Source organism: Hyla sarda, chromosome 6, assembly GCF_029499605.1.
Source record: "Hyla sarda isolate aHylSar1 chromosome 6, aHylSar1.hap1, whole genome shotgun sequence".
NCBI classification, from domain to species: Eukaryota; Metazoa; Chordata; class Amphibia; order Anura; family Hylidae; genus Hyla; species Hyla sarda.
The window spans coordinates 130,955,318-130,980,071 of NC_079194.1; the positions used below are offsets into that span (position 1 = coordinate 130,955,318).

A 24,754-nucleotide genomic window follows, 5' to 3' on the forward strand; every position below is an offset into this window, starting at 1 on the left:
CTCTGGCATTAAAATTAAATATATATTATATATAATATATTATATATCTATCTATATCTATCTATATCTATCTATCTATATCTATATCTATCTATATCTATCTATATCTATCTATATCTATCTATATCTATCTATATCTATCTATATCTATCTATATCTATCTATATCTATCTATATCTATCTATATCTATCTATATCTATCTATATCTATCTATATCTATCTATATCTATCTATATCTAAATCCACCACTGCTCTAACTCCTTTGTCCTGGGGAATGTTATAATATAATCAAACATCTATAGTAATTAAAGAAAAAATATTTAATGTTTTGCTATTAGGGATAATAACTGACCAGAATCTCGTAAATAAGATTGTAGAGAAACGACATAGTTCTGAAGTATTCGATCTACATATTCACCCACTCTGCTGGTCAGGGAATTCACTCCTGTAAAAATTGGCCTTCCTGGGGGCCGCTCAGAGTTTTCGTAGCTTTGGTAAAAAATTAAGGTATGGTGTAGCTGGATTCTCTACCTTCATATAATCTCTTCTGATTTACTCAGGACCCCTTTCTCAAAACCTTTTACAATCAACCCTTCCAGCTGTTTATTGAAAACCTTGGTAAGATCCTTCTTTATTATTTCTGGCCGATTATAGGGGAAGAAAAATATTATAGAAAATTAAAGAAATGGAGAGCATAATTACAAAATACTGGTCTATTTAGGGAAAGACCCATATCTTAAAGAGACCGAAGTTTACCGTAGAGCAAAAACTATAGCACAGCAAATTGCACCTTCCTATCCTTGTGTGAACAAAAGTGAAAATAAAAAATACCCAAGAATAACAGAAAATTGAGTATACAAGTGCAATAAAAAGTAGTGTGGTACTTGCAAATACGGTATATAAAATCTGGAACAAAAAGTATTATAAGGGCTTTCACAGGTGAAAAGATGGATAAAAAAAATCCAGAATGGACTATGGGAGTAGTTTTGTAGTTTGTTTTGGAGTGTCCGTGCGGCATCCAATAGGTCATGACATCCCAAACACTTAGAACAATAATTAATTCTCATCGCTTTATCAAACAAATTTCAAAAACAAAGTCTCAAGGAATTTTGCGCAGTACCATGAAGGAAATCCAAAATAATCTAAGAAGGTTCACTACACTATGCAGAAGGGAAAGTTTTTATATATTTTTAAACAAAATACTTTAGTCCCAAGTCATTTTAATGAAGAAATAGAAAGAGTATGAATTTTGTTTATGTATTTCCTTTGTATTTTCGCTCCGAGCTGGATGTACGTCATTTCCGGTTTGTCAGGACCTATATTGTATATACCGTATAGTGTATAGATGTTCGTGTGCTATGATACCTGAGAAAGGGCTATGGTCCCGCAACCAGTCAGATTTGTATACTAGAATTGTGCAATAAATTGTATCTGTACATTAGACCGTGGTATCGGGTCTAAATTCATCAGGAGACGCTCTGGTGTAACTTGAAACCAAAAGGAGTGGAGATGCGTGTAAAGGTGCTGGGAGATTCAGACAAGCATGCCGGCTTGAGGGGAGTGGTGATTACTCGCCCTAATTGAAGCAAGTGCGCTTTTTTGGTTTCGAACATGTCTTTGGATGTTTAGTGAATAAGAAGTTCCCCAGTTTTGTTTTTCTGTTGCTTTGTATGGGTGAAGATTGGGCAGAATGTCTGCCGGAATATTCCGCACAGACCTTCCACTGCCGCAGTCCCCCTGATTTCAAAGGGATTCTGCGGCATTGCTCAAATGTCAGAACTTCTGTGGGAGAAATTCAGATTCTGGCATCCGCAGAAAGACTTTCTGTGCATACGGTAAATAAATGCATTGCCGCCTTTAAAGACAGCGCATTTCCGAGCAGCCTTAGCGCCCGCCGGTTAGCCAAATGTACGGAATGTCCGTACTTTTTTGTGCAGGCATTTGCCAGTCTTGTCTCTGCCTTTAACTAACCAAAAACATTCTAAGAGAAATGGCAGAACTTGAAATGCAGTTTTGGATGAAATTCCAGGTGACACATCACATTTAACATACATCAGGCTATATGCCAGTAAACTGCCAAAAAGGGTAACCAATATATAGCCCAAAGTGTTCCCTGTGGGTCCAATAACTTTTATCAGCCAAACATAGTCTGTTACTACTTTCGGTACATTTTCTGACTGGATCCAGTGCCTGTGCAGGACTCAAATGTCCTGGGATCAAGTTTGCATGCCTGTTTGACCGGATGTATATCTTGACTTTAGGCCTATATATTGATTTCAATGGGATTCTGCTGCCATAAATCCTGATTCCAGCATCCACAGAAAGAATAGACATGTCTTCTTTCTGCAGATGCCACCTGGAAATGCATTTACTTTTATAAGATGGCACATTTCTGAGTGGTCCTAGTGCCTGCCAGAACTTTCAAATGTGCCAACAGGATTCTCAGAAAGCTGTGGCGGGCTATGGTATGTTTGGACTGGTAGTGTCACAACAGCTGGAGAGCCATGGGCTGAAGACCTCTATTGTAAGTAGTCTAAAAGGTGTATGGGCACCTTTAGAAACAGCCAGCTAAAACCCATGATTTCAGAAGGTTTGGCCATACTGACTGATCATGTGAGTGGGGATGTCAGGAGAGATAACCATCAGCTGAATGAACATCCAACCAAAAGTTATTGAAAGTGTATGGCCACCTTAACTGACATTACTCTGCACCTCTCACCTCCTCTCATTCTGGGTGATAGTTCCCTTCTCCAATTTTCCTGCAATGGAAGATAAAACTTTGCTGGCATCATTAGCAAAATCCAGATCTCGCACCTCAGCAGGTGACACTGGAACAATGGCAAAAGCTTCCTTGTCTTCTTTTATGGGTGATGTTCCAATCTAAGAGACAAATGTAAATTGCGTGCCCATAATTGTTACCAAGACGTCTGCAGTCAAGACAGAAGTGAAAAAAATGCCAGGTGTCACTCACCCTCAGCATGACCGGCTTTTCCTCATCCTTGTCTATGGGGCTGTTGGTGCTGTGGACCCAGGTGTTGGTGCAGAGATGCCGCAGACGAACATAAGAGTTTCTGAAAATGAAGAAACCACCACAATAAACCAAACCTGACCAGAATAAGTAATGTTATACCATGGAGTGTTCCCAAAGCACTGTCTGGTGGGGGTTGTTTTTCTTGGAGTTCTCTCTTCCTAAAATTAGGCTCCACTTCAGGCATTACTACATAGATCTGCACTTTTTTATACCATACACAGAATTCTAGATATTGTGGAGTGAGGCACAAAGCAGCTCACAGCTCTGTGATCCCGTCAGAGGCTTGAGAACACATATACAGTACCTTGGTACCAAGCTGTCTCCCCCTCGGAGTGTAGTAGGATCTAGCTCAAAGATAGAGGAAATATCATTGCCTTCAGGGACAGACACCAACGTACATTTAATCTTCTCCGAGTCTAAGCAGAGCCTGGCACGGGTTGGGTCTTGTTCTGTATCCATCTGATAAATAAAGGAGATTTGTTAAGGGATTTAGCAACTAATTCCGATGCATGTAATTTAATATGATCTGTAGCACTAGAGGAAAAAAAATAAAAATAAATTGGGTCATCCAAAAGAAACAAACCTGGAGTTGGACACCCTCCTGCAATTTTCACATCTTTAAAATAAACCCATAATGGACTAGTAACTTCTAACCTTTTAGATTTCGTAAGACTCTCAACCAAAATAGAAATGCTCCACAGTGACCATATGCAGAATGAGTCTTAACCCTGCAATGGTGTTCTCCTACACACTCCCTATTTGAGCAGCAGTTGAGATGCACAAAGTTTTAATCCCACTTCTCACGGGTAGCATATGCCACTATAGAAAAATACTGAAGAAATCACCACTGGAGACTCAAGAGCTTTGTCCATGCAGCTGAATAGCTAATCTTCAAGCTCTGCGGTAGGCATGGATCAAGATTAGGAAATGGAAAACCTGTACACTGGACATACAGTTTTCCTGTACATCTGTCGGTACTAGGTGGGACATGAAATGGGCAAAGAACTAATGCCAGGCAAAATGCAAGGAAAGGAGGATACAATGATCCAGGATGGGTAAACAAGCTGAAGTCCTTCAGGTGGCCATGCTATAGGATGACAGGGATCTACCTTCTAGTCTTTTACTTACGGAAACCTCAGACTCCAGGCAACCTGCATCATAGTCAGGATTTACCTGGGAAGAGAGAACCCGAAAGTGAGCCGGACCTGAGACATACTGAACCTATGAAGTGTTCAGTAAGGCTTGACTGTGCGGTTATATCCAACTGAGCCCTGACCATCTTCAGTTAACCCTGCACAGAGAGTATGGGTATGGATAATAGCTGTCCGTCTCCTTGGAAGAATTACTCACCTCTGCAGCCAGGTAATGCCCAGTTGCAAGATGCTTGAACCTAAAAAGACTGTTCCAGTAGCCTGCACCCCCTCTACATGGGTCATGTTGAACTACCTTAAAAAGAAAACAGAAAAAAAGAAAAAACAAAACAGATTTATGGTTCACAGATTGAAAAGCCTCTTGCATAACCCTCTCTCATGAGCTCCATTAGGAACCCAAAGTCGATAAAGATCTTCATGAACGATTGCTTGTGCTTTAAAAATCATTTGTGGACTTTATCATCCGCCTCAGCTTACATGAGGAGAGGTGCTGCTGTCAAGGCTTACTGATAAAAGACACGATCTGTCATTGGACAAGCACTTGCTCATTCATTGACCAATCGCAGGGCACAGTAAACTTGGAATGGCATGGACAACAGAACCACATTTGGGGGGAGAGGTTGAAACACTTACTTCCACTTCCCATAAAGCCTTGGAACTAGTGGCTGAAGTAGCAGACTGTCGACCTGTCGTCCTCAGAAACACATACTGCTTTTTCCTGTGCTCATCACATGTCAGGAACTTTTCCTGCTCTGCATGGAACAAGCGTACCACATCCCCCTGTAGACAAAAAAAAATAAAATAAAAATAAAAGGGCCTCAATGTCCAGACAATTCCATTTCTCATGGCAGATCCAAATTTTATACATCACATTTTCACTTCAGCCTACATGTGTGGAGTAATAATAGACTCTACTATCCCCCCCCCCCCCTTATACCCAACCTCAATAACCAACATCTGAACTGCATGGAATAATAGGGGTGAGGATATTAATTTGACCTCTAGGTAGTTAAGAGGCTTTGGGACAAAACTGTCTTAGGAATCAAAAAGAGATCAGGCCCAAGGCAGATTTATTGGATTTTAAACAGCATAATGCACATGGGACATCCTCAGCAGGAAATTCTAAAAAACCAGGAGAGTTTATTGAAAGCGCATTTAACTATACGGTTTAAACTTTAAAGTCTTATCAGTGGATTTAGACTTCATGCTCAATTATCTGGGCAAGTTGTACATCAGGTCTACCAGGATTCCATGAAGAAGCTTGGTCACTGAAAATTCCATCAAGTGAGACGTCATCAGATGTTACTGCAGCCATGTACGTACCCCTTTTAAGATGTCATCTTTATTGTCGCTCCACTTCATAAACAGAACAATCTTCCAACTTGTGTTACAATTCACAGAATTCACCTACAGACAAATGAGAAATACTCAACTAAGATAAGATGATAGCAGGAGCCAGAACAGTTCATTTAAACTTTCAAAAAAAACTTAAGGCACTACACTATGAGGACTGGGCACACATACCAGATGCCCGAGCAAGAGCAGTCATCATAACTGTGTGCGCGCACCTTTAAAGAGGCAGAGTTAAACTATGCTGCTGCACAGGGCTGCTGGGACATTTGGTGTAGACAGCATTTGCCTCTCATGCTGCTTATGCCAGAAGGTGAGATAGGGAGAAGACAAGTGGGACTCTGATAGTCAACGGGGCACAGAGGAGCCACGAGGGAGCCGTGTGACAGGTGAGTCTTGTTTTTTTTTCTCATAGGAGTACAGAGTGGGTATTATACTATATTGAAGCACATGAAGGTGGGGTCTTAAAATATATGACATCACAGAGGGTGCCAAACTACTATATGGTGCAGTGTAATACACACTGGGTATAGGATCAGGATTGTGCAGGACATAACTATATGGTCAGTGTATGGGGGACTATAAGTGTATATAGTGAATTTTCTATAACAGTATAAAGGTATGTTCCAGTCATGTGGTGTAGTTGTAGGGGTCATAGTGTGGTGGTATTATCGTCCCTTGTATACAGGTCAGTAACAGTATGGTGGTAATATGTACTGTAATATTCCTTCTTGTAAACTGGTATTATTTGTATTGCAGGACTGTTTGTCTCCTCTGCTTCACCACTTTCAGATATCTATTATCAATCATCATTGCATTGTTTGATAACATGTTTTAATACAGCCCCCTATTGTCCCCTGATGAGCTGGAAACATGTCGGATGTACAGTACTGACTTTGAGACCAGATGAGTATCTAATGAAAAAAGATTACTCACCTTTCATTGTGAATGTACATTTATGACCTGTTTTTTCAGAGTAGGGTATTGTGTCACTGATTGGTTGGCATATCTGCCTTTTGTCTCTTAAGAATTATTGGCGAAGTGAGCCATACATGATGACCATGGGGGGGGGGGTTACATACATCAGCTCTCTCCCCCGTGGCATCATGTATGATTTGAAATTTTTTTTTTTTTTTTTATACATCTGTTGAAGTATTTCCTTCATAAGTATGTGCTGACACAATCCAGCTCAGAGGATTTATACTGACAGTATTTTCTACCTTGAGATGTAAGACACTTTGCAAAACTATAGTAGCACACTAAACATTTTTTTTCTTAGTACCCAATACATAGCAAGACCATAAACTGCATAGAACTCGCATTTATTCATTATATTTTTCCTGTAGAGCTACTTGTCCTTCTCGTATCCATTGAGGTGCATTAGTGAGCAAGAGCTCCTATTCTAGGGTTGTGATAGGAGAATACTAGAGGTAGGTTCCGATACGGGGAAGCCTTTTTAAGGAGTTTCACTTCACCTAGGAGTAAAGGTAGAGTGAGCAGTATATTGTAGGCATTTACAGGTAGGGGACACTTACCGACAGGCCCTTCCCCCACATTCAATCCCACTCCATTATCCCCTCCCCCTTTCTTTCCTTTAGGTCTAGACATCTTGTACATTACACATGTGCAGGTTATATTACTCTGGATTAACTTGTAATTGGGTGGCAAGTGTCACCCTTCTCCTACCCATCATTGGTTTATCAGCAATGTTGATTTGGTTTCCCTTCATTAGTGGGACCTACCTGTATTTAATCCTTTAGATTGTTTTGTGGTACCTTTGGTGTTTTAAAGATTTCAATAAATGTCAAGTTTTAGTGCATCCGTGATATTTGAATTGTAGGACACTGGATTATATTGATCTCAGTAAACAGTGATTTGGACTGGATAAAGCAAACATTGTATTGGTTGTTATGGGCAACTGCTCTACTGCATGGGCTTTGATTCATCTCATTCATTGTCCTCACTTTGATCTACTAACCAAGTAAAGTATTATTTAGGGAAACCTACTATCTAGCTTGTCAATTACGTTAGGAAAATGGATGCATTTTACGGAAGTATTTTTTCCTCCACAGTTACCTACTGAAGTACTCACCTCATTACATCCTGGATTATCTGCCAGCTGATGACTACTGGCATGTAGAGGCTGCCCGGCATTTACTGGGTTAAGAACAACTTTATCTCCTATAACAACCTGCAAGAAACAGACATACACCAGTTAGAGAAGAGAATTAACAAAAATAGTCAAAAGGGTTGCTGGAGTATAAAAAAATAAATAAATAAAAAAAACAGGGCAGTGTGGTGTCCCGGTACTGCATCCTATGCGGTCCCTTTATGTGCATGGGTCCCCATAGCCAGAGTCCCTAGGATGTAGGGGTCTATGTTGTATAGTCTACTCCTTGTCACCTCTATTCCATCTAGTAAACCAGTAACTTATGCAAGGTTTATGTAAATAGTTATATAAATGTAAATGAGTAGTTAATTACCTGCGCATAGCGTACCAGGACCTGCAGGTCACGTGACTAGGTGAACTCTATGGTATTTCTGCTTGAGGACCTGTGGAGGTCCCTATGACGTATGCAATTCCATCATTCTGTGTACAAGTGAATGACAGGTATTCGGACCAATTAGATTCACCCCGCCCCTGCCCATATAAGGGAGCAGCGGCCATTATTCTCTCGTTCCTGGGCTGTCAACCGAGAATAGCTATTCTCGCAGTGAGTTAGGCCTGAGATTTGCGGCGACGGCTTATCAATGGTAAATCGAGAGTGTATCAATCCCCAGACACTCTGCAGCATCACCGGACCTAATCTAACCCCTAAATCCGGACGGATCTGCAATATCTACCCTAAATTCAGAGACTTTCTAAATATCTCAAGGTCCTCAACAACTGTCAGTCACTGAGCAATATAAGGACTGTTATATTAGACTGTTCCTGTGCCTTGGATGTACCGTAAGCACTTAAGTAAAGTTGTTCAAGTTCAAGTTAAATCTCTTTGTGGACCTTCAGTCATTTCATGCACCTATCGTTACTGGGAAGGGCGGCGATAGGCCAGAGAATTAACTCAGCATACTAGCCCTCAGTCTGGCGTCACGAACTATAGGGTTAACATTAACCCCTCATATACCGATACAACATCCCCACTACTATACACCCCCCAAGGGCTACCACAGCAGTATTCAACCTTTGTCTATGTACAAAAATATAACTACTATAATACTGCCCCTATGTACAAGAATATTTCTACTATAATACTGTCCTCTATGTACAATCCTATAAATACTATATTACTGCCCTCTATGTTTAAGAATATAACTATTATCATACTGTCCACACTAGAAAATAATATACAAGTGATCTAATAGGATATTTTTTATATCCAATTAAAGATCTAGGCTATAACTAAAGATTTGGTCTTTAATATGGCGGTTCCAGGCTGTGTAAAGATAATGGGCAGGCACATTAATAGATTCTGAAGGTGCGATACATTACTTACTTGGCAGATTACTTTGGAAGGGGGGGGGGGGGGGCATGTGTAGTCAGGCCTAAGAATTATATCTCCAATAAAGACCTTAGAAGCTCAGAGAGGATGCAGCAGGGCCCAGACTCCAGCACAGAAGAGAATTAAAATGTATTCATTCAGTCTGACCTAAATATACACTGGAGACCCGAGGCTGTGCATTTAACTTACAAAACACTTAAGACTTGAGCTACAGCAATAGGAGCAGAGGAAAAAAGTGGAATGATAAAATAGCTTCTTAGTTACAGTATATTCACTCCTAGAGAATCTGAATACTGCAGACCAAAGCCCTGCACTCCACTACCTCTCCATTTCCATATCCAGGCTGATTTTCCTTTTAGCACAGCTGGGTAGCTTTCTCTATGGGGGCTGCATTGGTAGCAGTATAAGTCTTCATCAAGCATTTACAGATTGTATACCAGATATGAATATGGTCAACCATACAATTGTACTGCTAAATTTGATAAAGTGGGGCATTGTGTAGATCAAAGTCTACCAGTTACAGCCAGAATAGTTTACGATTTCTTTAAAGGGGTACTCTGGTCCAAAGGATAGGGGATAAGATGCCTGATCGCGGGAGTCCCGCTGATAGCTGTCACGCCCCCTCCCATAGGCTTGCATTGAGGGGCCGAGCATGGACCTCACACGGGGGGGCGGAGGCGTGACGTCACACGCCGTCGGCCCTGTGGTCGCCAGTAATCAGACCCGGAGCAAACACGCTCCGGGACGGATTATAAACGGGGTGCCACGTGCAAGATCACGGGGGTCCCCAGCGGCGGGACTCCCGCGATCAGGCATCTTATCCCCTATCTTTTGGATAGGGGATAAGAGGTCTAAGCACCGGAGAACCCCTTTAAGGCTCCTTGCTACCTGAAAACAGGCAATGCCTCATGTCTTAGAGATGGGGGATGTAGAGTCTATGGGACCTTTAGTGTTTTTCACTAATTACCTTTGAAAGACTACTTTGCTGTTCAGCTATTGTATGTATGTGTTCTTGCATACGCATTGTTTTTATATACCTGTCTTTTACACAGCATTTTTGTATAAATCTGTGGTCATGGTTTATAAATAAAAAATTCACAGATTGTAGATAACCAAGGAACATAAGTTTTTTGACAGATAGGACTTCCATTTTTGGGATTTGACATTTTGGGGCAGGTGCCCTTTAAGCGCTTTTACAATGTTCCTAACGTTATTGGGTGATAGCCAAAGACAGTGGCCTATAAAAGGATGGTCTAATAATTGAAGGGGTCAGGAAATCAGCCCCAGTTGTTCCAGTGATGTTCCCTATACACACTCACACTGTCCCCAATAGAGCGGAGCTTGTAAAATGGCTGAATGTAGAACCAGGAGCCTTCATTTCCAGCTTCATCCAGTGTCACGCGCATGGCATTCTTTTCTAGCAGTGCAGGGAGACGCTTGTTCACAGTCAGATACTTGTTACTCTTTAAATGGAGCATCTATGGAAATGTAAGGAGAGAAAATGAAGTTTGTTACAGAATGCACAAAATTAGCTTTTTTTCTCTGAAGCAGCATAAGGTGCCCATACAAAATAGTTGTTCACATTGCTGTCTCACAGGGTCCCGATTGGATCCCATTGTCCGGTGTCCAGTATTTTACAGAAGTTAAGCGGCAGAAAAAAAATATATGAAAAAAAAATAGATCCAACATGCAGTATTTTTCCTCTGTTGCTCAACCCATTTAAAAGACAGGAGTTTCTTAAGCAAGAGTTCTTATAGCAACAATAATGTGACCCTAGACTTTGTTTCCTTATTCCTTATCCCAAACTAAAACCAAGCATGCACAACTCATTGGGGCCACATGATAAATACTAGAATCCACTGAGACATTTAGGAAGTTTTTTTTATGTGAAACAAAACACCTTATTAGACTTTAGTGATTTCTTCTGTATTAAATTATTCTGATCAAATTGTAAGGACCAAAATAGTGAGTGCCTCTCTGGAGTATAAAACCAGCTGTAATTCCGAATCAGTACATGACATATGTCATGCATGTCCACAGGGACTTCTCCAGAAGAATAGTGAGAGCAGCTCTGGAGTATAATACAGGAAGTAGCTCAGGATCAGTACAAAATAAGGAATGTATTTATTAGGCAAATTCATTCTTTATGTAGACCAGTTCTTTATATACATTGATGGATAAACATTTGATATTTGCCTGTGGATACCACCCACTTTGTCTAAGCTTAATGATCCAACCCTATTAAAAGGCTGTACCTGGATAACATTTCCATACTGGATGACTGTCCCCAAGAGCTTGCGATTCTCAGTCTCATTCTGCTTTTTCTCCAAATCTGCTGCATGCTTTAAAGAGAAATTAGATTTTAAGACATTTTTCATTGGTGTGCTGTAACCTCTTCTCACAACAAGGGGTCAGTATAACATGGAATCCTTTAGACAAGAACACAGATTTATTTTCCCCAAAAAATATTCTTTTACAGAACAACCAGTCCCCACTGTAGGCTGCGATATGGATGTAACACTGGGCCTTACGTGTAATTTGTTGAGTAGAACCGTGTCCGTTGTACTACTCGCGCCTGGCTTTGCAGCTTTCCAGAACTGTTTCTGTGCAGAATATCTGTTCATGGGGCAGAGCCTGAACAAGCAGTCTGTAAAAGATGCAATATGTTAACCCTTGGTATCAGGGTGCAGCTTACTTCTAATGTTCTGTACATAATGGGCTCAGAACTCATTCATTATTTCTGGATGTCAGAACAGGCCACTACTGAGCAGAGCCGGGCATCCTGCCCAGGAACGGGTACAATGAAGGCAGCGGTTGAGGGATTAGCAGGGGGGGTTTGGAAGATAATAGGTCGACAGCTGGAGCATATGATGGCTTATGGTCCACAGAAATAAATGAATTGTGCAGATTAAACAGGCAGATACAAAGGGTAGCAATGGCTGCTGCTACAGGTAAGAAATGGTTAATATGGACTTAATGCGAGTACACACTATACATGGACAAAAATTTTTTTTTAAAAAGGGTTCATTTTGCACAATGCTGCTAAACACCCCACTTAACTTGCAGGCACACAAGAAAAAAAAAAGCCTCATCACTACAGTACTTCTTACTGTACGGGTCACAGATTATAAACCATGAATAAATTAATATGTAAAAGGGAATCTCATATTTTGGGATGAGTTTTCTTTTACGTATTGCTTAGAACATAGATTTGTACCCAAACCCCTTAGATGCCTTAATTCTTTTATTGTGGTCCTGGTAATCATATAAAATATTATATCTGAATGTCACTAAGCAGGACTACCGCCATCACAATCTGTCATCACTGGCATGCAGAGTCACCAAGTGGGTCACATGTCTGCGCCAATTCACTTGTTCCCGAGAAGAACCAGACATTTTTGTGGCTAAACTGTGGATTTCTCAGACTTGTGGTTTCCCTTTCCCTATTGGCCCCTTGGATGAATATGGGGACAAATACCTTTGCTAATCAGAAGTCATATTCTTTAGTTAAGTTAAACAATTTTCTTTTTTAGCTGGCTGCCAAGTGGGTTCCCATCCAGCTTTCTCAGGCTCCTGAACAGTGCTTCTTCCTAGTTATGTTTCAATACATCATTGCTTAACCTTTGCTTGCAATAAACCCCATGAGACCAGTAACTACATCCATATCCGTTACACAGCTTTCCAAGGATTGGACATGGCCAAAACTTTATGTAAAAAAAAAAAAAAAAAAAAAATAATTTTATTTAAAAAAACAAACAAAAAAACGTATTTTCACGTTCTAAATAATCTAACCAGGACTAAGGCACCCCCCCCCCCCCCCGACAGATGTGAAGGGGTTAACCCTTTGTCATGCAGGCTGCTCCTGCCTGGGAATCTGAGGGCTGCCTGGGAATGGAGCAGGAGCGTGCGCTGCTCTCCTTATTTGGTAATTGGCTGCCTGCGAGGGAGGAGGAGGGAGATTGAGGTTTAACAAGAGGATGCAGGATCAAATCCACTGTAGCATGGAAAAGACCTGGAGATGGGGGCTTCCAGGAGGGGGCTGGAGACGATGCAGATGTGCATAAGATGATACAGGGTCAGTGGGGGACGGGGAGGAAAGAACTCAATTTGAGTACAACTACTCCCGCATGAGATACTTAAACAACTTATACATCAGGAGCACAGATTATTGGGAATGCCATCCTTTCAATGGCCACAGACCTCTGATATTAGCACTGCAATGAGCAAAAGGAAAATGCTAAAATCCCTGCCCCCTACATTGTCTGATCCAGTGTTTTCCCAACCAGGGTGCCTCCAGCTGTTGCAAAACTACAACTCCCAGCATGCCCGGACAGCCTTCGGCTGTATGGGCATGCTGGGAGTTGTAGTTTTGCAACAGATGGAGGCACCCTGGTTGGGAAAATACTGGTCCAGTCTAGGGTTTTAGAGCAAGCGATAATCTATTGCTCCCTGCCATCAACTGCATCAGACAGCAGAGCCCAGAGAAAATGGTAAATGGAAACTGCCAGGGATCAAGAGAATTAAAGATGGCACAGAAATTAGAGGGAAAGGAGAGGCAAAAAATAAAAATCTTAGGACAATCATAAACCATAGATTGTATTATTTAAAAAAAAATAAAATAAATAAACAGAGAGGATGCGCAGCACAGGAGCCCTGCCAAAGCTTCAGATTAATGCAGAACCAGAGAAATCCACACAAGTTCATATACAACAAAATTATCATTGTTGTCTGAACTGCTGAGCAGCAGACGCCCAAATCTCATCTCCTGGAATTAATTCTGTACCAGTGCAGAAGCACAGGGAATCAGGGCAGAGCGTGTCTTTACAGCCGCAGGAGTCCAAGGTCCACCTATGATTGCCATATTACAGTTTACTTCCAAAATTAATCTACGTAAGCGGCCTATGTTGCACATTATACTGCAGAGATGCACTCTGCATTCCGCTGGTGAAGTCAATGTTAATACATTGATAAATCAGGGCCAATCAGCCTAAAACCCTAATTGTCTAGTTTTTCCCATAGTCCCCAATCACAGCTCAACTTTCACGAATGACCAGATCGTAGTCCGCAGACCCATATTAGTTAATGGCTCCGTATCTGTCCGTACCTATCCATGCACTGATACGATTTCAGGCCATTTGAGCTTCCAATATCGCATCTGTGCATCAGAAGGTCAAATAGTGATGTGAACCCAGCCTTGCTGAAAGTATACAATCTAATTTCTGGCCTTGATTCTCAACTTACACTGCTAAGTACTGGTCCATAATGTCCTCCATGCTGCTGCAGTGTCTTAGGGCCCTATTATAGGGGTCATGGCATACTGTAAAGCAGCGCAGATATATTGTAGATTGGCACCCATTTAAACAGCCTATTAAAAGGCTTAAATATAGGTGTTTTTTTTTTTTTTTTTAATCTGTCCAAAAGAGTGTTTGCTCATTCATTGGCCTTCTTACACAGGGAGATATCTTCCTGTTTGACCAATAGTTACTTTGTGCTATAGTGCGCTTATGATTTACTGTAGAGATCTAGGGGAGCAGGCTTGACAAATCTCCTCTGTTGTGAAGGTTAGTCTTTTGTAATGCTAATGCACAACGGGTTTTGAGTTAGAATGGTTCTTCTTGATGCAGAGAAAATACAGTAAGGAACCATAGGCATGAAGTAAGCCTCTAACAACGAGTAAAACATTTCCATGCAGAGAAGACGCCACTTTGTAGCAGTCGACTTTGTGTAAATACTTTTAACACCCTGGTATTTAAACTTCAGTGTCTACTGGAAGAACATCGCACCAGGCAGACCCAGGAATTCTTAGTTGCATGCAAGGATTCCAGGTACATGATATTTTATACTGAAGTCTTACAGTAAGAAGGGTGAATCCCAGAAAGGAATCGGATTGTTCCAAGACGCTGAGCACTCTGCTTACATTAGTAGGAAACTGCTGCAGGAAAGCCCAAAGCAAAGAGATACAGACAGGATGGGGGTGGATGATGAGAGGGACCTAGACAGGAGAAGAGGGGAGTGGAGGGAAGAGCATGGAAATAATAGAGTAGAGATCTTCTGCAGAGGAATACCATGGGAGAATGATTCTGCACATACAGGGGGAGATTCATCAAAGCCTGTGCAGAGGAAATGGTGTCCAGTTGTCCATAGCAACCAATCAGATAGCTTCTTTCATTTGTCACTGGCCTTAATAAAAATGAAAGAAGCAATCTGATTGGTTGCTATTTTCCTCTGCACAGGTTTTGATAAATCTCCCTCCACAGTGTATAAGTGCTTCTAAAGAACAGAGACTATTAAATCTCCCCCTTTAGCTTTCACTACACAGCCCAGACTCCAGAGTGTTAATAGTCTCTGTTCTTTAGAAGCACTTACGGTATATACACTGTGGGGAGATTCATCAAAACCTGTGCAGAGGAAAATAGCAACCAATCAGATTGCTTCTTTCATTTTTATTAAGGGCCAGTGACAAATGAAAGAAGCTATCTGATTGGTTGCTATGGACAACATTTCCTCTGCACAGGTTTTGATAACACTCTGGAGTCCAGGCTGTGTAGTGAAAGCTAAAGGGGGAGATTTATCAAAACCTGTGTAGAGGAGAGGTTGTCCATAGCAACCAATCAGATGGCTTCTTTCATTTGTCACAGGCCTTACTACTAAAAATTAAAGAAGCGATCTGATTGGTTGCTATGGGCAACTTTTCCTCAGCACAGGTTTTGATAAATCTCCCCCAAATTGTCTACCCAGTAGCAAAGCTCCTGCTGTAAGTAATATTAGGTGTTCACACTCTGCAGAAACAAGAATTTTCCCCACTGACCAAAAGAAGGAAACTTGAACACAGTAAGAAATTGAAACAAAGGACATTTACGTTTTCCTGGACCAGGTTCACAACACAGATCCGCAAGTGACAAATACTTCATAGACAGCTGGACCTCACAGCCATCAATGGAGACCAAGGTCATACTAGTGTCATAACTTGTGGTACGAGAATACCACAACATGCAAGCCAGGTTAAGCACATTGCGTCCTCTACTATTTCAGGCCTAAAAGGTAACCAAACAATTAACAGCTCTTCCGCCCACACGTCTATGTGTTCCACTGAAAGCCGCCATACACTAGGAGCAGTCAGAGTGGGGTGGTTTGGGCGCCTTGTATAAGGTGTATGGACACTTTGAAATGTAAGTCACACTTTGTGCAGCAAAATCCTATGCATATGGTTGTAAGATCAAAGGATCTCTTGAACCCCGCTAGTGATAACCTGCTGCCATTGTTGAATCTTACAGACCATCAACCATGGGATAAGTGATCCTTACTCAGTTAGATGGCCCACCTGTGGTCCTCTTCATCCTCCTACTCACCTCGAAACTTTTTGGGTGGATTATTAAGGTCCCCAGCTTCTGGCTGTACCACACATCGGTCATCCACCAAGCTACAGAAGAAATAAGACCTCAGTATTACAGTTCACATTGAGAGTCATTTGAGGATTAGGCAGCATCCAATATAATAATGGGGTAGTGAGGAGATGATAATAACTATAACTATTTGACTATCTTTCTTTATCATTCTGTACACACAGCAGTCCCTTACGCCCCATCTGTTATTTCATTGGTATCAGTCTCACCCCAGAGTGCTGATAAATCCATTGACTGACCCCTCAGCATACAGGGATACGATATCCCCCACATGAAGAAAACTCGACATCTTGTCTGACATGCTTGCTGTTCCTGAAAAAAAGAAGGAGACATAAAACAAGGACGATGCCAAGGTGAAATTGGCGCTGTATGATTGTCCTGAAAGCGAATGAGCTGGCACTCTATACAGCTGTCACACTAATTTCTGTTCTACAACCTCCCTTCTGTGCAGCACAAGGATCTGATCGCTCAATCTCAGGACACACATCTGCACTAGTCAGGGTGGGCATGGATTTACAAGGCTGAAGATTTAGCAGTTTTTTTTTTTTTTTTTTTTTAACTCCAATTTGGTGAGAGACGGGCCCTATTATCTGATAACCAAGCCACACAGAAATAATCATGACGAGGGGATACAGAGGTGTCTGGAGTGAGCTTTTTACCCCCATCCTATTGAAATATGCTTGATCAGGTCAGTGTTCAAGGTCAAGGCCCAATACACACCTTGTATTTTCCTTCGTGTCAGCAACAGTGTGACCTGGACTCACAGAAGCCGCCTGCCACCCTGATGGGAAAAGGAAAAAAACTTTCAGTTCTACACAATGCACAAGATTTAATAACAGATAAAACCAGAACACAGTGAAAGTCATCAGTAAACAAACCTTAAAAGGGGCCCTACTCATGTCGACAACCATTTCCATTATACCTATTAGGGCATTAAATAGTCACTAGACGAAACCCAACTATTCTTAAAGAAAAAAATGCGGTATGTAAACGCGTGTACAGCAATAAATTATGTACAAACTAGGAAGGGGGACACCACTGCTTACCGAAGAAGAAACTTAGATTGAAAAATCCTATAACCAATATTAAAGTTGCTCACCAGCTTAGTCCCCTTTCACTCTACCGTTATCCTCCTGTAAAAACTTCCGTCATAAACTCCATCAGAAAGTCCATAAAATGTCCGTCAAAACAACAATTCATATCAATGGGATTTTTTGACAATCCTTTAGCATCAGTTACGTCCTGTTGTGACTTACATCCGTTATTTCTGGCAGAGCAAATAACGGTGCATGCACAAATGTTTGTCCCGTCAAAAATAACGGAATAACGGACGTTAAACTTTTAACATTGAAGTCTATGGGTGACGGATGTTCACAAATGACATCCGTTATTTTTATGTTCCGTTATGATCAGTTATTGCTACTGAGCATGCTCAGTACAGCATCACAACCGGGAAGTCACAAGGAAATAAAATAACGGACTATAACGGATGGCACATGTCCATTTCATCCATTTTTTTTTTTTTTCATCCAGTAATTTCATCCATTTTTCATGACCTGTTATTAGAAAATAACTAGTCAGAATGCAGGAACATAAAACGGTAGTGTGAAATTTTCTCTTCAAAAGCCCAATGGCGCTCCTTCTCTTCTGAGCATTGTAGTTTGCCCGCAGAGCACTTTACATCCACATATGGGGTATGTTCTTACTCAGAAGAAATGGGGTTACACATTTTAGGGGGCTTTTTCACTTGTGAAAATTAAAACTGTAGGGTAGGGTAACACCAGCAGTTTAGTGATATTTTTCTCTTCTCCATTTACCCATCCAACTTTAACAAAAGCTGTTAAACACCTGTGGGGTATTAAGGCTCACTATACCCCTTGTTACATTCCGTGAGGGGTATATGTATATGTAGTGTTTTACCCTTTGCTTTAAGTAGGTGTAGTGTAGGGTTTTACTTTTTATTTTGTACAGTGTAGTGTTTTAGGGTACATTCACATGGGTGGGTTCACATTGGGGAGGGTGGGGGGGTTTAAACCTCTGGCTGTTGCAAAACTACAACTCCCAGCATGCCCTTTGGCTGTTGTAGTTATGCAACAGCTGGAGGCACACTGGTTGCGAAACAGTTTGTTACTGTAGTGTTTCGCAACCAGTGTGCCTTCAGCTGCTGCAAAACTACAACTCTCAGCATGCACTTACAGCCAAGGGCATGCTGGGACTTTGTTATGCAACAACTGGAGGCACACTACTGTAACTCCCAGCATGCCCTTTCAGTAGTTTGTGCATGCTGGGGGTTGTAGTTATGCAACAGCTGTTGCATAACTACAACCCCCAGCATGCACAAACTACTGAAAGGGCATGCTAGGAGTTGTAGTTGTGCCTTCTACTGTTGCATAACAACTCCTCCCAGCTGGCCCTTGTTGCTTAACAACAACTCCCAGCAAGCACACAGCAGGCGGCCATTCTTACCTCCTGCGCACTGAAGTTCCGCCTGCTGCTGCCGACTCCGCTCCTGGGGCCCCGATCCTGCCCATGATCGGGGGGCCCAGGCTCAGGTACACACTCCCGGCACCCGCTCTCGCCCTCCGGAACAGGAGCAGAGCGAGTGCCATTAGGGACAACCCACAGCACGCGTCCTGATTAGTCTGCCGTTTCCGTGAGGCAACTTGGCCACCTCACTCCTACTGCTAAAGGATGATAGGTGCCCGAATGACCCAGAATTGCCGCAAATCGCCGATCTGGATTGATGTCAGGTCTCGTCTCAAACCACCCCCCCCCCCCCCCCCAGACGTTGTCACGGGATGCCTGCACATAAGCCATTGAGAAATGCGTCTGGCCTCCCCACAGCAGCACACAGTCCAATACTGCCACCAAATCGCCATTGCATATAGCTATTGCACATTTGCACTCTAATCCCTTGCAAGCTATGGAGTCCCCGCATCTGGAGACCACTGCAAGGTTTACTACACACTTGAAAGCCTCCAACTGCCCCACTAGGACGCCGCTGACAAGGTCTGCGCTCACCATTCCTGCCTGCTGGGATTCTGTTACAGCAAGCCGGACGCAATGCCGTGCCACCTAGCAGAAGAAGTCGGCATCACCCTGCAGTTCGTGGAGCCAGCGCACCATAAGGACACCTCTAGCGACAATCTGTATCTGGAAACCGGTACTCTGTACATACAGGCCGGGCACAGCCTGTGCCAACCTGTATCAAATACCCTCCACTAAAGGCCATGTACCGATAACGGGACAGTGTGCTATTATACTATAACTTCTGCATAATCCCAACTCAGGATTATTTTTGGGAAATGTTTGCATAGACTACGTCATTGGATCTAATTATATGTGTCTTTAAGGATCTATAACAGACAATACAAAGGTGGCATACTGTGAAAATGTTATTGCTGTAATGATTACTACAAATACTGGCATTGATACCATGTTTGAAATGTTAGTTTAACAAAATTTACTGTATCTGTAGCAAGGGCCCTGCACAGATAACAGACTAAGTGTATATTTTTGATATTTATTTGATAAATCACATTTTATTTAAACCAGCTACATTGTATTTTTCTGCATTTGCATAATTGGAAGGTTACATTTTAATAAGTTATGGTGTGGCAGTACGGGATATGGTCCTTCTGTCCCGTCAGGTTGAGTCCCTGTCTGTCCCCTGGGCTCTCCTGCGGTATATCTCCCCCTGTGTATATAGGTTTCCCATAAAAGGGTTTTAACAAATGAGTAAATGACCTTTATTGTTTGTCACATGATTATATTTGTACCACATGATTGTGTTTAAGTCACATGTTCAAGTCATATGGTTGTTACCCAGAGAACCCAGTGACCAGGTGACCTCTCTCCTATGGGCTCCTTGCACATCCCCCCTATATAAGATAGGGAGGAGCTGTAATCGCGCGCTTTCATCTCTCTTGTTCCTGAGGGCCAGTGCAGTCAAGACGTCTTACAGAGCGTGTCCAGAGCATTGGAGGCCTCAAGCCTAAAGTCTGCACCACCTGTCAAATGCAAGTAAGATAAAGTCAGCTAATTGTCAGTCATCAAGTCAGTGAAGTCAAATCTACTGTCTAGTCACCGTGGTCTGCATTATAGTCTACCTACTGCAAGTCCCAGCAAGGTCTCACTGTCGCTGGCCACCTCTCTGGGATACCGGCTAAACTTTATAGAGACTCTACCACTTCTCTAACCTCAGTAAAAGCTACTCTTTACTGCCCCTTCCTGACCCAGGACTAGCAGTACTACCTTCAAGTGGTTACATAGGCAAACTATGCCCTGGTGTCACGAAGACCAAGGGTTTAACACCATCTGCCCCTTACACCTCACCTCCTGTGGCTCACCACAAAGTAATAAGTTTTCACCTTGAGGTATGGATTCCCTCTGTTTTTGTGATTTTTTTTGCCACTTTTGGGTATAGTGCAACTCCGAACCCCGGTCTAGACTCAACATATTTATATTAGTGTGCAGCCACCCAATTAATATTTTTCCTCTCACTATATTATGTAAAATCCCATTGGCATTAGATTTGCCAGATTATTAAGAGGTGCATTCATGCCTGCCCTGTGCGCCTGGTAGGAGGTGCAATTTTTGGTAAATCAGCCAGGATAAATTCCCTCTCTCGGACATTCAATTTTTTTTGTTCGTATTGGAAAACTCCTTGTAATAGAAGTTCACCAATCAAAAAACTAAAAACACAAAACATGAACCAACAGTGTGAACCTAGCTTTAAACGACTACTCCAGTGGAAAACAGATGTTTTCTAATCAACTGGTGCCAGAAAGTTAAACATTTGTAAATTACTTCTATTACTTCTAAGTTTTATTTCTTTCTGGAATTCTTTCCAATCTGACCACCGTGCTCTCTGCTGACACCTCTGTCCATGTCAAGAACTGTCCAGAGTAGGAGAAAATCCCCATAGCAAACCTCTCCTGCTCTGGGCAGTTCCTGATATTGACAGGTGTCAGCAGAGAGCACTGTGGTCAGACTAGAAAGAACTACACTACTTCCTCTGTAGTATACAGCAGCTGATAAATTGATAAGTACTGGATGGATTAACATTTTTGAATAGAAGTCATTTACAAACCTGTTTAACTTAAAAAAAACAAAACAAAACAAAACAAATAAATAAAAACACAACACCTATTTAAATATCCACAGGAACTCACTGCCCCCCTTAATCTCAGGAACTGGTCTTCTAGACAGGACTGACTAGAGCAACTTGACCACTGCTATAGTAATTGTCTATGGGAGCACAAAAGAGTGGAGCATAGTACTTTACTGCCGTTTTATTTGTCAGTGCCAAAGAGAGTATGCATGCATACTACTAAGGCTCCTTTCACACTGCCGTTACTACCCATTGAGAACGGCAGCCAGGTCTTTTTTTCTGACTTTAAGGCCATGTTCACACTACGGAATTCTCGCGGGCTGAATTCCGCAAGCGGAGATTCCGCCTGGCAGCCGCCGCTGAAGATACTTCGGCGCTAGGGCCGCGGGTCACAGAGCCGTCACCATTGACAGCTATGCAGTGCTCACAGAATCAGAGCAAAGAATTAACACTTTCTGAACAATTTCAGCGGCAGAGTTGTCCGCCGCGGAAATTCCACAGTGTGAACGGGTCTCGCGGAGACCCATTCACACTAATGTTAAGTTCACACCGCAGAATTCCGTAGTGTGAACATGGCCTCACGGCCGTTCTCAGGACGGGAAGCACTGGGCAACAATGGGTCTTGGCGGCTCCCATTTACTATTATGGGGGCTTCCTAGTGCCGTTATGAATAGTGGGAGAAAAAGATGGCACAAGCAGTAATTTGTCCCCCTATTATGCCCGGGATCATCCGATGGCTGTCGCACTGCTGTGTACTATCGGCACTGTGAAAGAAGCCCAAGTGATTCACATTGGGAACCCACTTAAAGGGGTAATCTGGTGAAAACCTTTTTTCTTTTAAATCAACTGGTGGCAGAAAGTTAAACATATTTGTAAATTACTTCTATTAAAAAAATCTTAATCCTTCCTGTACTTATTAGCTGCTGAATACTACAGAGGAAAGTCTTTTCCTTTTGGAATGCTCTCTGATGACATCACGAACACAGTTCTCTCTGCTGACATTATTATAATAATAATGCTTTATTGTTGTCCTTAGCAGGATTTGAACCCAAGTCCTCAGCACTGCAAAGCAGCAGTGCTAACCCCTGAGACACCATGCTTCCCTTAGCATACATCTGCTATACATTGTTGCTAACATGGACAGAGATGTCAGCAGAGAGCACTGTGCTCGTGATGTCATCAGTGTTCCAAAAAGAAAAGAATTTTCTCTGTAGCACTCAGCAGCTAATAAGTACTGGAAGGATTAAGATTTTTTAATAGAAGTAATTTACAAATATTTTTAACTTTCTGCCACCAGTTGATTTAAAAGAAAAAAAGGTTTTCACCGGAGTACCCCTTTAAGACTGTAGGGCAGTGGTCTCCAACCTGCGGACCTCCAGATGTTGCAAAACTACAACTCAGCCAAAAAACAAAGACCCACAATACTAATATTTCAAAAAGTATGAATCTTTATTAGATAAAATAAGACAAACAATTAAAATGATTAAAAAGGCAGAGGATAACCTTTAGGCAGGAGACAACAAGTGCCAGTGAATCTGGTATGGGTAATGTAGGCATTCAGTCGAGGGGTGTTGGTGCTTGGTGTTCCTGGCTTGTGGGTATATGACAGGTAGTTTCTTTAGGCATTTTAAGTTTCCTATTTTTGGGTTTCCATTTTGTCTGTAATACTGTATTGCTTCTCCCTATCTCATATTGATGTATGTTAGATGTTATATCTACCGTGTTTCTCCGAAAAGAAGACCGGGTCTTATATTAATTTTAGTCACAAAAAACACACTAGGGCTTATTTTCAGGGTAGGGCTTTTTTATTTACGGTATGGGGGGCTGCAGCAGTGTGGAGGATGGGGGTTGCAGGAGTGTGAAGGATGGGGGGCTGCAGGAGTGTGGAGGATAGGGGGCATCCTCCACACTCCTGCAGCCCCCCATACTCCGTCAGCCCCCCATCCTCCCCTTCCCCTGTCGTGCTCCACACTCCTACCATACCCTACAGCAGTGTTTCCCAACCAATGTCCTCCAGCTGTTGCAAAACTACAACTCCCAGCATGCCCGGACAGCCTTTGGCTGTCCGGGCATGCTGGGAGTTGTAGTTTTGCAACAGCTGGAGGCACACTGATTGGGAAACACTGCCCTACAGTGCCCCCCACCCCTCTGCCATAAACTTGGGTACTCATTTCACTTTCTTACCGTGCCCTGCGGCGAGATCTTCTCCTGTAGCTTACCGTAGCAGCTGGGGGCAGGGACACGTCCGTGACGTCGGCCGTGCATACGTGCCGACGTTTTAGAACGTCAGCGTCCCTGCCCCGGCTGAATTACGATAAGCCGCGGGACCAGCCAAAGGAGGCGGGGGGGGGGGGGGGTGTCCGAGGGGGGCTGTGGGGTCTGCGGGCATTAGGCGGGTGGTCGGGGGGGGGGGGGGGGATGTGGAATCTGCGGGCATTACCGCACTGTGGTGGCCGGGCGTGGTTTCGGGTCTGCGGGCATTACTGTGGCGTTCGGGGGGGGGGGGGGGCTATGGAGTCTGCGGGCATTACTGTGGGGTCTGCGGGCATTACTGGCGGCCGTGGTCAGATTACCCCTAGACTAGGTCTTATTTTCGGGGTAGGGCTTATATTGCAGCCCTACCCCATAATCCTGCTAGGGCTTAGGGTTTATTTTCGGGGAAACATTGTATTATATTAGGAGTTTGCAGCTGTGTCAGTTTTATATTGTACATTCTCTCGACTGAATACCTACATTACCCATACCAGATTCACTGGCACTTGTTGTCTCCTGCCTAAGGTTATCCTTTGCCTTTTAATCATTTTAATTGTTTGTCTTATTTTGTCTAATAAAGATTGTCATACTTTTTGAAATATTATTAGTATTGTGGGTCTTTGTTTTTTGGCTATATATTGGTACCCCCGGGACCTACATACGGCGCTTAAATGTTTGCCGTGTTGTTGTTTGGCTAAACCAAAACTACAACTCCCAACATGCCCGGACAGCTTTTGGCTGTCCGGGCATGCTGGGAGTTATAGTTTTGCAACATCTGGTGGTCCGCAGGTTGGAGACCACTGCTGTAGGGGGTCCCAGCAGTCAGACCTTTTCCTGAGATCAGACACTTTGCCACTATAGACACTTTTCTATGAATAAGGTATACCGTAAGTGCCTTTAAATAAAAAAAGGTACACAGTATATGCATTAGATTATGTACAGGCATGTTCTA

General features: G+C 42.5%; 1 protein-coding gene across 5 annotated transcripts in view; it reads right to left on the bottom strand.

The window, feature by feature from the left end:
- The window catches only part of ITPR1 (inositol 1,4,5-trisphosphate receptor type 1), a 202,657-nt gene that overhangs the window by 101,255 nt on the left and 76,648 nt on the right, over positions 1-24,754 (bottom strand). For 3 of the 5 annotated variants that reach the window (XM_056525021.1, XM_056525019.1, XM_056525018.1), the window contains exons 2-15: positions 17,157-17,217; positions 16,646-16,748; positions 16,383-16,453; positions 11,565-11,680; positions 11,289-11,375; positions 10,353-10,511; positions 7,626-7,724; positions 5,507-5,590; positions 4,817-4,963; positions 4,383-4,478; positions 4,161-4,205; positions 3,337-3,491; positions 2,973-3,072; positions 2,721-2,881 (exon numbers count right to left, since the gene is read on the bottom strand). In XM_056525021.1, the coding sequence (XP_056380996.1) occupies positions 2,721-2,881; positions 2,973-3,072; positions 3,337-3,491; positions 4,161-4,205; positions 4,383-4,478; positions 4,817-4,963; positions 5,507-5,590; positions 7,626-7,724; positions 10,353-10,511; positions 11,289-11,375; positions 11,565-11,680; positions 16,383-16,453; positions 16,646-16,737 (1,412 nt within the window). In that variant the 5' untranslated portion in view covers positions 16,738-16,748; positions 17,157-17,217. The remainder of the gene's footprint in view (positions 1-2,720; positions 2,882-2,972; positions 3,073-3,336; positions 3,492-4,160; positions 4,206-4,382; positions 4,479-4,816; positions 4,964-5,506; positions 5,591-7,625; positions 7,725-10,352; positions 10,512-11,288; positions 11,376-11,564; positions 11,681-16,382; positions 16,454-16,645; positions 16,749-17,156; positions 17,218-24,754) is intronic. The other 2 variants (XM_056525022.1, XM_056525020.1) reach the window with 1 other exon arrangement.